The sequence below is a fragment of the Myotis davidii genome, unplaced genomic scaffold, assembly GCF_000327345.1.
Source record: "Myotis davidii unplaced genomic scaffold, ASM32734v1 scaffold346, whole genome shotgun sequence".
Classification (NCBI taxonomy): Eukaryota; Metazoa; Chordata; class Mammalia; order Chiroptera; family Vespertilionidae; genus Myotis; species Myotis davidii.
Genome location: NW_006297386.1, coordinates 2,571,439 through 2,588,481, shown reverse-complemented (window position 1 = coordinate 2,588,481; position 17,043 = coordinate 2,571,439). Strand labels below are relative to the sequence as shown.

Here is a 17,043-nt window from a genome sequence, read left to right as displayed (position 1 = left end):
GTTTCTATTATGTACTGATCACTATTATGGTCCCTAGAGAACCATTTAGAGTGCAGTAAAATAAATAGTGCATCCCAGATAGACTTATGGGTTTTATATAACCATATATGAAAGTGTCTAGTCAAAAGATAAAAAGGCCTTGCTGAAAGTATTGCAGAAAGCCCACTTGCCTAGTATTCTGGACATTTGTGTTTTAATTTCGGTGCCACCAACAACTGGCCTTGGGCAAATAGCTCAAACGCTTTGAATTTCAGTTTCTTCATTGTGTAATCATGAGGTTGAACCAGATCTCCAAATTTGAGTGGATTCTGATATTCTATAATCAGTGAAAATCCTTGAAGGGACATGAATTATTCAGTAGATAAAAGTTTACAATGATCCTAAAGAATCTTTATTCACCACATTTTCTAGAAAAAAAATTCTTTTGTCACATCAGATCATTTTAGTATTAGAAAAATAGCAAAGGTAGTCAGATTAACATTTTTCTTCAAAGCTGATGCAGAGTGTACCATCAGACTCAAAGCTTGTTGGAGAAACAGTTCTGCACGTCTGGTAGTTTTATAATTCAAACTTGACATTGGAGCTTTTAACTGTGAGTAGCTTCACAGCTTCTGTGAATTCTTACTATGGATTCTGAAGTCTGACATTTCTGTTTCACTTTTGCTTAATCTCGGATTGCTTTGCTTTTCAGTTTACTCAAAGTTGCTTTTTTTAAAGGTCAACTCTCGTTACATCCTATTTGGCTTTCACCCATCACTTTAAAAGTTCTTTGAGTAAGATATTGACCCTAGATCGTTTTTCAACCTAGACAAGGAAGGAAAAAATAGAAAAACTATGATATGGGAGAAAATAAAGGATTAGAAATTACAAAATAGTAAGTCAAACAGAAGAAATTGAAAGATGTATTTTTCTGTGGCAATTTCATTTCTCGACTCCACTGGCCTTGTTGAAGCTTGTCTGAGTCTTCTGTGATATTCCCATGGCCCTCAGAGATGAGAGAAATTGTAAATATTTAAGGGAAGAGAAGAGGAATGACAATTCCCTAATCTCAGTGTTTCTCAGATGAGTTCAAAGCCATATATTTTTTATTTATTTTTATTTTTATATTTGCTTGGGAAAAAATTAGGTTGGTGTGCTGCTATCTCAGTAACAATCCACAGGGCCGATTCCTTGACGGATGGCCCCACAACAATGACACATGCCAAAACTATGTTGTACAGGGTCTCAAAGTGTGGTTTGTGGTCCCCAACACGCTTACAGTGGTGCCAAAGATCAAAACTGTTTTTGTAATAATTCTAAGATGTCATTTGCCTCTGTCACACTTGTTTACTCATGAGTGCTGAGTAGAATTTCCAGAGGCTGCACTGCAGCAGGTTTAATGCAGAAACAGACAAGAGAATCCAGCTGTCTCCTATTAAGCCAGGCACTGAAGAGATTTGCAAAAATGTAAAATAATATTGCTCTTCTCACTGAGTATTTTCTTTGTTGTTGACAATACAGCTATTTTTCATAGAAGTATCTTGTAAACGAGTTGATAAATACAGGGTGTCCCCAAAAACTGAATACTTGAACTCTTATTAAGCCTAAAATTTTTTTCATTATAAATAAAAATTTATTGCACTTGATGTAATCTCTTCCCCAACAAGTAATGGAATTTTATCGACCTTGTATTTGTTTTTAATCCTCACTCAATATATATATTTTTAATTTATTATTTTAGAGAGGGAGAGTAAAGGAGAGAAAAACATCAATATGAGAAATGACCCTCAATTGGTTGCCTCCCATATGTGCCCTGACTGGGGATTGAACCTGCAACCTAGGTATGTGCTCTGACCAGGAATCAAACTGGCAACCTTTTGATTTACAGGATGACCAACTGAGCCACCTGCCCAGGGCTGACCTTATTTCTTTTTAATTGATCAAACTAGATAGATATTCATTTATTACATTGTAAATCATCTATTTTTGATTGATTATAAGGAAATCCTATATAATAAAAGGGTAATATGCAAATTGACCCTAATGGCAGAGAATAACCAGTCACTATGACATGCACTGACCACTAGGGGGCAGATGCTCAATGCAGGAGCTGCCCCCTGGTGGTCAGTGAGCTTCCACAGGGGGAGCTCCACTCAGCCACAAGCCAGGCTGATGGCTGAGAGCTCAGGGGTGGTTACAGGAGCCTCTCCTGCCTCCTTCGCAGCACTAAGGATGTCTGACTGATGACAGGTGGACATCCCTCAAGGGTTCCTGGACTGTGAGAGGGCACTGGGCCTCTAGTCTTTTATAATTGTAAATAAATGATACCTGGTCGATATCAGCCTAATGAATCTTCTAACAGTAATTTTGCTTTTTCTCCAGACTCAAGAGGTAATGTCCATGCCTAGAGTAATTACAGTAACGAAGTGATCAGAATAGCCTAGGGGTGGCACCCGGTTTATTGGCAGGAATTACATGTATTTGTCAAGAAAACCTGGTTGTTGGAAAGTACAAATATCTGGCCTGTGGAAAATTCAAAATAGGTTGCAGCGCTTCTGTTATATATGACATTTAAGTCTGAAAATATCACACCATAGTCAGAGAACTAATATGAGTGGCCCTCACCTTATTGAGGAACAAGTTACTAAGCATGAAATGCCAACAGCTATATCCCTAAAGCATGTTTAAATAGTTTCAGACAACAGGACACAGACAGAATGCCAGGATTTGTGGAACATCTTTGTCCATTGATCTATGGCTAAGTTCAGAGCCATGAAAAGTTATTAAACATAAATTCTGCAGAGGAAAAGTTCTCTTTTGGGCCTATTATGTTAATGGAATATTCTAAGTCGACTTAATAATATAATTCTTATTCTTTCACACAATGATTTGCATTCTTAAAAGGACATATAGTTGAGCCCTAACCTGTTTGGCTTAGTGGATGGAGCATCGGCCTGCGGACTGAGGGGTCCCGGGTTCGATTCCGGTCAGAGGCATGTACCTTGGTTGCGGGCACATCCCCAGTCGGGGGTGTGCAGGAAGCAGCTGAATCTATGTTTCTCTCTCATCGATGTTTCTAACTCTCTATCCCTCTCCCTTCCTCTCTGTAAAAAATCAATAAAATATATTTTTAGAAAAAGGACATATAGTTGGGAGCTTTCTTCTACTGTTAATGAATTTTCCATTATTAATACTAGAGACCTGGTGCATGAAATTCGTGCATGGGGGTTGGGGGGCCGGGGCAGGGAGGGTATGTCCCTCAGCCTAGCCTGCACCCTCTCCAATCTGGAACCCCTCAAGGGATTTCTGACTGCTCGTTTAGGGATCCTAATTGCCCGGTGTAGGATCAGGCCTCAATGGGCAGTTAGACATCCCTCTCACAATTCAGGACTGCTGGCTCCCAACCATTCACCTGCCTGCCTGCCTGATTGCCCCTAACTGCTTCTGCCTGCCAGCCTGATCAGCCCCTAACCACTCCCCTGCCAGCGTGATCAACACCTAACTGCTCCCCTGCTGGTTCAATTGCCCGCAACTGCCCTCCTGCTGCTGGCCTGGTCCCCCCAACTGCCCTCCCCTGCTGGCCTGGTCCCCCCAACTGCCCTCCCCTGCAGGCTTGGTCCTCTCTTGCTGCCTTCCCCTGCAGGCCTGATCTTCCCCAACTGCCCTCCCCTGCTGGGCATCTTATGGTAGCCCTCTTTGACCACATGGGGGCAGCCATCTTGTGTTGTTGGAGTGATGGTCAATTTGCATATTGCTCTTTTATCAGATAAAAAATTTTCATAAAAAGTTGAATGGCTGGGCTTTTAAAGATATGTTTAGTAACTGATAAACTTTAAGCTTAGAAAAGAAAACTATAGTTATCCCATGAAACGTCTACTCAATTATTTGGTATTAACATTTTGATCCTTTGTATACTATTTTCATATTGTTTTATATCAAGCATGTCAAACTTGCAGCCCGTGGGCCACATGCTGCCCACAATGAATATTTTGCGGCCCAGCCAATATAACAGTATGTAAGTAATGTTTAATAAAAATCTTGTAACTTAATTTTTACAATATCCTGTTATATATAATTATGAATAACAAACTACAACGTTCGCTAATGACTGATTACTATAATCGTGTTGCATTCATTTCCCTTACTCGCCTTATGCACAGGCGCACCATTTCTCTCCACTAATACTAGCAGCGAATATTTTAGCAGCCGATTGCCACGTCATTAGTCTTGTACTGACTTGTTTGGTGTGCACAACAGGAAATATTTCACTTTCAGAGAAGAAAAATAGGTTTATTTGTGTCACACTTATTAATTTGTGCAGTTATTCAGTGTCTGGTAGGTTAATGTTCAAGAAAAATATTAATTTTTATTAAAATTTTCTATTATTTTATGCTAACAATTACTCATTTATTTCAGCCCTTTGTATTCAGCATGTCTTTAGCTAAATAAACCTACGTTTTTATGAAAATTGAAGCTTTTGTTTTTTTGCAGCCCACATAAACTTAAACCTTGTTTATTTGTCCCATGTTAGCCTTTGAGTTTGACATGCTTGTTTTATATCATTAAATATTCATTTAATATTTTAATGACTGCATATATTCTATTGCCTGGTCATTGATATTTAACTTTTTATTTTTAGACGTTTCTATCATTGCCAGTTTTGCATATATACACATATTCTCACCCACATCTCTGATTATTTTCTTAGGATAAATTCACCAAAGTAAAATTGCTAGAAAAGGAATAAGCACATTTTAAAGATTTCTTTTTTAATTCATGTTGCTATATATTGCCAGCAATGTATGAAAAAGCCCATTTCCCAGGAACTTCACTAACTCTGCCAGTCTCTTTTAATGTGGCCAACTCTTTCTAAAATAGTCAAATGCGAGTTATATTTGGATGTGCTTTAATGCTGTTAGGCCTTAGTCACATCTCAGGATGTCATGTGGTTAGTTAGTTTCTTAGCAATTTTCCTCCCGATTTCTTTCTGAACTTCAAACAACAGTAGCGAATAAAAGATACATCCCTTTCCATCAAGGTGCAAAATCATTCTTTCCAGCATTTTTACATATTGATACAAATATATAATTTTTCTTTTGGATTATACTATGCAGATGTCATGAGGTTGTGAGGTATTTTTTGGAGGTGGGGAGGTTGTTCCTGAAGGAGTCTGAAAAAATATAAATATTATTTTTTCACTGTGTTCAGGTTTGTTTTTCTCTTACCATGTAAATGGGGAGGAGGGGAAATCTAGAATTTATATAAGTGGTGTTTGTGGAATTATACCTATTGCTATCTATGTAAATTAGAGCGCAGCAAAAAATAAAAGGGACTTCATAATATGATTTTATTTATTATATTAAAATCAATGCATGTCTGAAGAATGGTACTAAATCCTAGGCATAAAAATAGAAGATGAAACAATCCTTATTCTCAGTTGATTTATTCACTAGTTGAGGAATGATGATACATCTATAAAAAGGTAAACCCTAATGCACACTAGCATACCCTAAGTGACCATGGAGTCATCTAGTAAATGGCCCTTAGAGTTCAGAAAATGGATGACTAAAGATTGGGATCCTTACCTTAAGAGTATTTGGTCCCCATTTTGAATGAGGAATAGAACTTTAAGAAGAAAAAGGAGGATATTCCCAGTGAAAGTTACAGTGCTCACAGATGTGAGAATTCACATGGCATTTTCAGAGTAAAAATATCATCCCAGTGAGCCAGAGCAGTTTATGCAGTATTACAGGAGTAGAAAAATCTGAAGTGTTCAGCTGGCCTTGAATATTTACATGGGCCTGAAAGAGACACAGTGGAAGTAGCAAACCATTCAATGTTTTATGACAAATAAACTTACAAATAAATTAAGAAATTTTATAAGATATTACTATGAAAAACTTTTGTACCAGCAAGAGATAATTATTACCTAGACTAGACAGTTGCAGAAGAAACGAAAATCAGGCATGATGAATAGAATAGAATAGAATAGAATAGAATAGAATAGAATAGAATAGAATAGAACAGAATAGAATAGAATGGAAAAGTCAACAAAACTTAGCAACTAATGAGATATCAAGATAAAAGGTCATTATCAACTCCACAAACTTTTATTCATCTGTGCAAACACTAGAATTAATGAATGAATGAGCCAGCCTTCAACCATGTACATAATATAAAACCGCATAGAAAAGGACATGATCAACTCTACAGGTATACAAAGTGGCTATCACAGCTTTGCAGGTAAATTGATGCTTGAGCTTTTACTACAATGATGAATAGAATTTTGCCAGATGGAAAGGAGGAAAAAATTTAATGAGAAGGGCATACAGAGGGGAAGTACCTCACACTTTTAGACCTACATGATTGGGAAAAGATGATAACACAGACTACAAATGAAAAGTCTGGAAACAGAGATGTTTGAGGTAGATAGACAATCCATTCAGTTTGGATATTCTTCAAACAAATATGTAGGCATGCCCACCAATCTGTAAGCATTGGGGACATATCAATGAACAAATAAGGCAAAAAAAATCTGATTTCATGGAGTTTACACTTTGGTATTTGGAAATAAATACATAATTAGAGGTATAGTATTCATCAGAGTTTTGTTTTTGCTGCTTTTCATTTTTTGTTATTCATATCAATAAGATAACATAGGCACACAAGAAAACCTGAGTGTCTTGTATCTACCTAAGTCATCACTTAAGGCAACAAAATGTACCAAGTAACTATTCCCTCTAAGGCTTCAAACGTCCTCACACTGACCTTGATGCCCGCAAGCTTCAGACAAATGGTTTAGAAATTGAGAGCAATAAATTAGAGTGAATCACATTTAGTTAGGAGAAAATGAAGTCTTAGCGTGCTAAGACCAGCTCACAGTCCTCTAGCTTTGCATTTTTATTACTCTCTTTCTGCTCTCCAGCTGTGTTTGATGCTACACGGAGATCTTCCGACCTGTGTGGTACTTCTTGAGATGCGTCCGCACTACAGTTCTCACTAGGTCTCATTGCCAGAATGTTCAAAGAAAGATAATTATTGGAACTGTATTTGCAGGTCAGAAACAAGGGTTTTGAGTGAATAGCCTTGCAAGTGAAATTCTTGTTGCGATTAAAATGCTCAGTTTAAATGAAGGAAAAATATGTAACCTGTTTAAACATTACATTTCAAACTATTGTTAAGGAGAGTTGAGAGATACTGAGTAATACCATTTTTTCCTTTACACTGGAGCTGCATAGTATTCATTTCACCCTTCAGTAACCTCATATGCTGAACAAAGACTGGATATTAAAGACTTTAAAGCTTTCCGACCTCCCCAGTATTGGGAGCCAATCTTCAAAGTTCTTACCTGACAGATTGAAAAAAAAAATCATTCAAAGTGATTCGGGGGAGGGGGGGTTGTTTATTTGTTTATTCATTTCTCTGTTTTCCAATGAGTTACTATAAATAGCCCTTGGAATTTTAAATTATGCCTATTTTTCCTGAAAATGTATTTATTTACAATTAATTGTTCTAATAAAAGCTCAGTTCTTTTTAATCATGTCAAAGCAGTATGTCAAAATCTTGTCAAAGCAAGATGGTGCAAAAAGTTATCTCTAGGCACTTCCAGGCTCTTGGAGATAATTGAATCTAACTCTGCTGATGGGACAAGATAATGGCAACCTGAGGAGCCCATTTGAGGATAAATTGTATTTGAAATAGTGTTTCAAATGCTAAATACCTCCATAAATTTAGTTCAATAACACACATTTATTAAGTGTCTAATGAGTGCTAAATCTTACCAGAGGCATCTGCAGTCCTAAAATGAATAAGGTACAGTTTCCCTCAAGAACTCCTGTTCTAGTAAGAGTTAGCCTTATTAAATTATTTTTATTTATTATAAAGTGCTTTAGATTTCTAATTTTCATTATAATCTGGCCAAACTCATTCAAATGTATTCCGTTAGTAATCATATAAACTATCAGGTCTCCAGCTGGTAATACTTTATTTAATAAATGCATGGCTAAATTATAAGCAAAGATTTGCATACTATTTTAGAAAAGATGTTAGATGTCCTATTATTATCGCAGAAATGTATGGATGGCCTTTGTTGCTAGTGGGAGTGGGATTCCTGGGGTACCGCTGGAATAAGCATTCCAGAGGCCTCCACAGGAGAGTGAGAGGTGGTAGAAAGCTTTATTTTCATGCAATTACATCCCTCAGTTTCTAAAGTCCCATTTCCCTTAATCCAGTCCTAGAAGATGTGCAGCTGGGGATTTGTGGAGAGCGGCTACAACATTTGGACAGGTTCAAGCCTCGGACTGAGAGGGCACTGTCCTCTCGTGGCAAAGCCACGTGCAAGTCCCAGTTTGGAGGGCAGAGCCTCCCAGCACAATTATAGCCACAGGCTACAGTTGTAAGTTGACTTTACAATCTGAACCTGTGGTCCCAGTTGGCTAAGTGAGGTGGGCTGCGGGAGGTGCGCCAAAACAAAGCAGGTGCATATAACTGAGTAGATTCGAAACCCACAAGAACATTGTAAACATCTTGACCACGCCCTTACTTTGCCTCATGGAATCTGGCTATAAAATAAAGACTCAGCTTCAGGCTGTGGCTCTGTCTCTCCATCCGAGAGCAGCGTCCCACCTAGTCCCAGCTGTATTCTCTTGTCTGCCTTCTTTAATCCTTCACCACCACCCCTTCAGGTTCACCCTAACCATGGTGGGCATGGCACATATGGTGCCTGAACAGCTAAAAGCAAAGCCAATGTCCAGAGTTTCCATTCCATGGGTGGAGCTGGGTCCCATGTAGCATCAGACTAGTTGTCGTCCACTTGTTCATTGTGTATGGGGACCACATGGCTGTGAGCCGTATGGGTGAATGCAGGGGACCCAAGAGAGCACAACCCTACAACAAGAGTCACAAGAATCCTAGGGGAACCAGGAGAGAGAACTTCTTTGCTTAAGGGTGTAAGTATGTCCTATCTTCCCATGCTTGCAGTGGCCAGGCCTACTCTGGCCAATGACCTATTCCCAAGTCTGACTGACAGGTCAGTCAAACTATCTTCCCTATGCCATCCAGACTTTTCTGGGCAAGCCTATAATATTTGACCTTCCCTTTGCTCCTTTCCAGTTATTAATAATTAGATTCATTACAATGGTATCACTATCATCCACATTTTATAGACAAGAAAGCTGGAAGGGGATCTAACTTAAACTCAAGTTTCCAAAATCTAGTCAAAAGGACTTTCTACTGTAATCGACATGATATATAGAATGTAGAAAAATAATTATTTGGTACTATTAGTATCTTAATTGATTGTGGGACCATTATTTTATTTTATACACTGAGGATGAAATTTGTTCTCTGTTTCCCTGATATTTTTCATATATTATTCCATACCATTAACTGCTTAATAAATATATTTCCTTTGTATTAGTTTTCCAGATCAAGAAATTCGTAAAGTGGCAGTTCAGCAATTAGACAACCTCCTGAATGACGAACTACTGGACTATCTCCCTCAGCTAGTTCAGGTAAGAACAACAGAGTTGCCAAGCAATTCCAGGATTTTAGCTAACAATTCTCTTTAAAAGTTTCTGATGAATCAACAATAGACTACTTGAAGTGATATTGCAGTTTGGCCAGCCAAAGGGAGAAATTATAGCTCAAATGTCAACATGGGTAACCGCAGACATTCTCTAGCCAAAACTCATACAGTTACAAAAAAGGTATGTAAAAGCCAAAAAGGATTTTTTTAAAAGCAAATGCGCTTATTAATTAAACTGGGAAAAAATAAATATGCTTGTGATTAAGTCTTTTTTACCTATGTAAATTAAGTTAATAAGTGTTATATAAGTAATAGCCTTTTGCTAGCCAGATCCTCAGAATTTTGTATTTCTTGCCTTTCGCTTAGAGCAGTGGTTCTCAACTTTGGCTGTACATTAGAATCACCTGGGAATCTTTTTAAAATCCTGATTTCTGGGCCTCATCCTCCAGAAATTCTGTTTCTTTGTTATGGAGTGGGGCCACAACATTAGTAACAAAGAAACAGAATTTCCGGAGGATGAGGCTCAGAAATCACGATTTTAAAAAGATTCCCAGATGATTCTAATGTGCAGCCAAGGTTGAAAACCACTGCCTTAGAGTATTCTAAATTGATTATAATTCTTATAAAAGTAGCGTTATAAGGGAGTTCCTAAATTTTTCCTATAGAGAATATATTTTAGTGACAGAATCAAAAATCACAATGTTGTTGGAGTAATTTTAGAAAAAAAACATGAACTTACCTAGGAATATAAGCAATTACACGTTTTACAAATGACCCTGTAAATGACTGAATATCCAAACTACGAACAATATTTTTTTCCAAGTTGACTATATAGTGAGTGCTGAATGGATCCAAAATCGTGGTCTTTATGTTTTTTGCCTTTGTTTGTTTGCTTTTTTTTTTTTTTTTTAACTCAGGTGTTTTCTTATCTTAAAGGCCAGGTTGTAGTTACAAGCTATTTTAAATGCCAGATGCCTTCACTTTTAAACATTTAAGATAAGGAAACTCTGAACCTGATGGGGGATGCCTGTATTATTAAGCTGGAAAACCATATTACTTTGCAAAAATAATATGCATTCCTTTGAAGACTACATAGAGAGTTGGTTTTGAAAAAAACTCTACCATATCATTACTTATATTAATCCTTATAGGTTTACTTCCCTAGATTTGCCAGGATACTATAGAGAAAATAAAGATTAATTCAACGTGTAGAAATATCATTAATCTTACAGCTCCTGAGTATGGGCATCATGTTATATCTCACCCAACTAAAAAAAGTAAGTTTTTACAAAAGTTAAGATTAAGCCCATTTGAAAGCCCCAATCTGAACCAACACACTTGGCAACAGGAATATCACTGAGAGCCATACACCTGCAAATCCAAATTCTTCAGACAAGATGCACATGGAATCCAGCATAGCACAAGCACAGAGGTACAATTAGGTAAAGTTGTAATGATTTCCTAATTAAAAGTGAATATTGTAAAATGTTTTGAGGTGGCCATGAAGTGTATAATGTGGCTATAAAATAAATAAAAACTGGAAAGAATTTTAAAAACATTTGTTGTGACCCTACCTGGTTTGGCTCAGTGGATAGAGTGTCAGGCTACGGACTGAAGGATCTTGGGTTTGATTCCACTCAAAGGCATGTACCTCAGTTCCAGGCTCGATCCCTGAGCCTGGTCAGGGCATGTGCAGGAGGCAACCACTTGATGTGTCTCTCTCACATCGATGTTTCTCTCTCTCTCAATGTCTCTCCCCCTCCTTTCTGCTCTCTCTAAAAATCAATGGGAAAATATCCTCAGGTGGAGATTAATAAAAACAATAAATAAATAAAAACATTTGTTGTGGAGTTTGTCCTTAAACTTCCATGCTCTGACCTGATTTTAAAACTTTCCAAGTTATAAAGAAAATTGTACCCTATTGATCACTTTATGAAAGCATGTTACTTCATGTGTTGTCTTGTTAGAAGTACAAAGGCTATATTAAAGCAATAAAAAAAGATTCTATGATCATAATGAAAATAGAAGGTATGGTTCATAGCTAGAAATCAAATAAGATACAGACCCAGGTAATACAACACACAGGTCATAACCTTGTAGATAGATTCATGATAATGTGATATGTATAGGCACCAGAAAAAGTGCCTATATCTTAGACAATGAGGCAGGATTTAGGGGAAAATTGTACCAGTAGACAGAGCAAGGCAGGGAGTTTGGAAACAAAGAAGGCAATTCAAGATCAACAAGTAATTATTCGGTTCAAGAAGAAATAATGGGGAAGCCTAAAGAGAAAGCTGATAACAGAAACCTGGAAATAAATTCTGAGGCATCTCTCCTGCTCCTATGCCGACAGGATATGCTCACTATTAGAGCATTAACATAACCCAGAACCTAGTCAGCCCAGTTTTAGCAAGTAAGTTAATGAAGGTCATAGCTACAGTTTAAGACAACATACATTATGGCTGTTAGGCATTCAGACAGCTACCGGAGTTTATGCAAATGTGCTGAAATCATCTGTGAAATCACCCTCACTCCTTAGGAATTCATAAACTTTCTCATCCTTGGGGATGGTGGGCATATCAAGGTGGTTCTTCAGGTATGTGTGTGAATGAATGATTTACAACTTTTTTCTGCTGTCTGTACTGTGGTACAAAACCTGGCTTAAACACTGAGTGTGTGTGTGTGTGTGTGTGTGTGTGTGTGTGTGTGTGAGAGAGAGAGAGAGAGAGAGAGAGAGCGAGCTAATTGAACTAAAGTTAGAAGTTTTGCCACTCAAGTAGGAAAGAATATTTTTATTTTTCTGAAGAAAGAGAGAGAGAGAGAGAGAGAGAGAGAGAGATCTAATTGAACAACTAAAGTTAGAAGTCTTGCCACTCAAGTAGGAAAGAATATTTTTATTTTTCTGAAGAGAACCTGGTTCTCCTTTTTGCAAAATATTCAGATTCTTGGGACAATATTGGGGCCCAGGCACTGACATTGATGGTGAGGCCCCCGCACAGTGCAGATGGAGGTCTGGGTAGGTCTCTAAGGATATCAGGGGCTGCATCGTGGTCTGTGTTTTCCTACAGGTTGAGTATTCTAGAAAACCTGAGTTGTTCACAGTGGAGAAGAGGGAAAGAATTTGGGAGTGTGTGAGTTACGGCGGCAACAATCATCTTTCAAACCTGTATGTAAAGCTTCAAGGTCTGCAGGTTGATTCTGATATATCGGTTGGTGATTTCAGTGAAGGCTTTAGGTGTGCATTAATTACATCTCCAAAGGGGTAGAAATATCTGTTGCCTAATAATGCCATGTCTATATCCAGAGCATTGTTTGTGATATTAGATTTTTGTGCCAGGACTCTCCTCCGAGGCATGGTTGAATTCTACCAGCCACCTGCTCTCATTTATTACCTGTGATACTAAAGCATGCATAAGGAAAGGAAACAAGACTGCACACCTAAACTGTGTGATCTGTGTGTGCGCTGTGATTAGTGATGCACCAGCAAATAAAGCTATCAACATATATTATTACCGTTTTGTTAAAATGTTTATGACATTTCCCTGGTCTTTTCTCAAACCTCTTAAGTCCTTCTGTATTCTGCTATAATTTTATCACTGAGACAAACAAGAGTAAAGTGGTTCTCTCTCTCACTTCAGGCTATCAAGTTTGAATGGAACCTTGAAAGTCCGCTAGTGCAACTCCTATTACACCGCTCATTGCAAAGCATCCAGATTGCCCACCGTCTTTACTGGTAAGATTAGCTAAGATAGGATATGATGCCTTTTTTAGAAGTAGAAGATTCCTTGGCCTTGTAATTGATATAAACCTTCAGTTAAAATTCAGCCAAATTTGAGTATTTGGCAAGGTTATTTGTATTTATGGACATAACTGTCATCTTCAAAATCTTCCTTCTGTACTGTTGCTTAAATCCAATATAAATATTAAATTTGAATGGTACCTTTCCTATAGCTTTAAATCACAAAGGAGATTTTCAGTCATATCTGCTAATTGGGAGATTTCAATGTAAAATATAAAGCTGTGGATGTTTTGGAATAACATGGTTTAAAAGTAATTTCTATACAATATTAGTTATAAACAGTAGGATCTAAAGGTCAACATATACTCTTTCTATATATTCTTCTTAGGGCACTAAATTTTTCCTCAAGCATACATTTGAAATATTATTGTAGAAACAGACATTTTAGAGATATCAGAATTTCTCCCAACATCACATACTCTTGATCTTATTAAACATGATGTGCTTTGGATGCTATTCTTCTACCCTTTCTTTCATTCATAAATTTGCACATTCAATTTCATAGCCAAAAAAAGGAAAAAAGATAATTACAAGTTTTAATGACCTAAGGAAGAAATTGGATGTATCTTTTGCCCTTACATATGTATGACAGGCATTGTTTACTGGCTTCAATTGGTAGTGAAAAACTTTAATTAAAACAAAAAGAAGTCAATATCATTTTTTAGTAATATTTTTTTTCTGCTTCAAAGAAGTTACTCATGTTAACATCACTCTTCCCATGAAAATGACTCAACTATTTCATGCCAAAGCAGAGATAGCATGTTTGGTTTGATATTCATTTTCATTTTAAATGCCCAATATAAAATGCAGAGCATTTTTCTCTAGTGTGTCAGTATAATGAGGCATTAGATACATTGACTAGCAGTGGATCCCTCATTGAATAGACTCTTGTCAAGCTCTGAATGAACTCTTATTCCCTTCAGTTTTTCAGTCACCTACTATGGTGCTAAGGGAAGTTATGTGAATACACTTGGTGATGTTCTGCTATCATATTAAAGCTTGAACTCAATTAAACTTAATGTTTACTTCTCTTAAAACTTTACTCTCCCCTTGTTTTAACCTGTGTTCATTCAAATGAAAGCATATTAAAAAGTAACATGACCAGATAACAATCTTGATTTAAATATTTTAATGAAAATATAAAAGTATATAAAATGTAATTTTTGAAAGACATTTTTAAAAAATAGAATAAAATATTAAAGACTTATACAAGCTAGCACATTGATTGCTATAATACTAGTGCCACCTTAGTAAGTTCTTCATCTGTTAAAGTGGTGTGAAAAGTTGAGTCATTTGAAAGGTAACAATGAGTGCAAACAAAGTGGTAAATCAATGTCATACTTGTAAGTTCACAGTCAATACGATTATGTCACTGTTTCCAAAGAAGCAAGGAAGAAAGTCTTTCTAAGTATAAATCTCACCCTATGAAAAAGAGTAAGACCAATAACAAAGCCCATTTCTCCTCTCACTAGTTTAAGAATAGAGTAAGATGGAAGGAATAGAAAAGAACATAAGTTATAAATGAACTGCTTATTTTAATGCTTAATTGGTAAGAATATGGAAAAGGAAAAGGAAAACAAAGGAAAATTTAAAAATAACTACTTCTTTTTAAAACTTAAAGAAAAAATAAGAGTCAAGCAAATATACTAATCATGAAATAAAATTCCTTATATTAAAGCACATCTTCAAGTACATATGCTATGTGCCATATATATATATAGCATCATGTTTAGAGACTATCTGTGTGTAGAAAGTTTAGTTAAAGCTTTAAAGATGAAGCTCAAACCCAGCATGATACACTTTAAAAAATTCTCAATATATCTTTCTTTAATTAAAAAAAAAGCAATGCCTTATAGTAATAATTTAAGAAGGTGGAGATCTGTCAGCCATCAGTTTAATAATTTTGTTTCCTATTTGAATGAGCTACCACTTTCTCAGAGTCAGCATATTCAACACTAAACCCAACATCTTGGATTCATCTTGGCCAGGTCTTGTATTCTTCTCTGGATCTTCCCTGTTTCCCATTATCATGTCCAATTATTCACCAAGATCCATAACTCTATACCTTCTAAATAACTCTCCCCACATCCAGTACTTCCACTGCCCCTGATCAGAAGGTTGCCTTATTAGATCCTGAATTGTGAATAAATAGGCTTAGACAGAAAACCATCTTAATGCTTAGCATCACTGTGTGTGGTCTTCCTGAAAAAAGAAACTGAGTTGGAGTTACCGCACGTCTCCTCCACTAAAAGGGGGAATGTAGGATGACTTGCCCCTATTTTTCATGGAAAGGGAGTTAATTATAAGCTTTGGATTTGTAAGATTTAAGCCCTAAATCCTAGTTGTCAAAAAGGTGGCTATAATTGGGAACTATAACCTTTTGGATTCACATCTAGGAGACCATTCTCCCCATCATATAACAATTAATTATAGAAGCTGAAACTCAAGGCCCCTTTCCATTTTGGATAGGGAACAATTTAACTGATAGTGAGATATTGGATTTAATAGGGTCCCCATAAAAGCTATCCACGTATCCACAGGAACTTGTAAATTCGACCCGATTTAGAAAAAGGATCTTTGAAGATATAATTAAATTAAATATATTGAGATTATATTAACCTAGATTATCAGGGTGTGTCATAAATCCATTGACAAGTGTTATAAGAAACAGAAGAGAAGACACACACACAGAGAGAATGGGCCATGTGGAGATGGAGGTAATGATTGGAGTGATGCCTTGGAAGCCAAGGAATGTCTTGAGCCACCAGAAGCTGAGAAAGGCAAAGAATACTTTCTCTTCTAGAGCCTTGAGAGGAACACACCCTATCTTTTTTTGTTGTTTATTTGTTTGTTTTTGTTAATCCTTACCCGAGGATATTTTCCCTATTGATTTTTAGAGAGAATACAAGGGAGAGTGGAAGTGGAGATACAGAGAGAGAGAAACATTAATATGAGAAACACATCAATAGGTTGCCTCTTGCACTTGCCCCGAATGGGGCATGGATAGAGCCTGCAACCTGGGTAAGTGGCCTTGACCAGAATCGAACCCACAACCCTTCAGTCTGCTCTAACCACTGAGAAAAACCAGCTAGGGTGCACACCCTTATCTTGATTTCAGATTCCTGGTCTCCCGAATTGTGAGAATAAATTTCTGTTGCTTAGGCCACCAGTTTGTGGTTATTTAGTGTGGCAGCCACAGGAAATTATAAAATAGGAAGAAAAGAACTTGATGAAGGTCCCTGACTAGGCTGGCTGTGATGTTACATCATGTGGGAAGCTTTCCCTGATCTCCTCCCCAGCCATCACCTGGATTGATTACTGTTCCCACATCGTACCTCTGAATAAACTCTATGTGACTCTGTCAGAAGTCAAGTCACACCAGCTTAACACTTCTACATCTTTGTCTACTTCCACTCTTAGTCCATAGATTAGCTAATGGTAGCCACCATGTCATACTCTTCAGCATACTAATCCCACCAGGGTCTGAAATTCAGGAGATGCTTTGAGATATGTATATATCTCAAAGCCATGAATCTATAGAAATTCCTTTAAGGCTCTCAGTATTTCCCCATGCCTGGAATCCCTAGTGCCTTCTCAAAGGCACTGTGGGTGCCTCAGCCAGATCCCCTCTACCTGACTGGTGCACCCATCTCATAGCTTCTATGACTATTGACTGCTACTTGACAACCCCCTCTTCTCTGAGAATTGCTCTCTGAAAGCATAGTCACCTGGCCTGGGC

At 37.2% G+C, this 17,043-nt stretch overlaps 1 protein-coding gene across 1 annotated transcript in view; it reads left to right on the top strand.

The window, feature by feature from the left end:
• The window catches only part of PIK3C2G (phosphatidylinositol-4-phosphate 3-kinase catalytic subunit type 2 gamma), a 242,508-nt gene that overhangs the window by 90,023 nt on the left and 135,442 nt on the right, over positions 1-17,043 (top strand). Inside the window, exons 17-18 of the mRNA XM_015570075.1 lie at positions 9,398-9,491; positions 13,144-13,238. Of these exons, the coding sequence (XP_015425561.1) occupies positions 9,398-9,491; positions 13,144-13,238 (189 nt within the window). The remainder of the gene's footprint in view (positions 1-9,397; positions 9,492-13,143; positions 13,239-17,043) is intronic.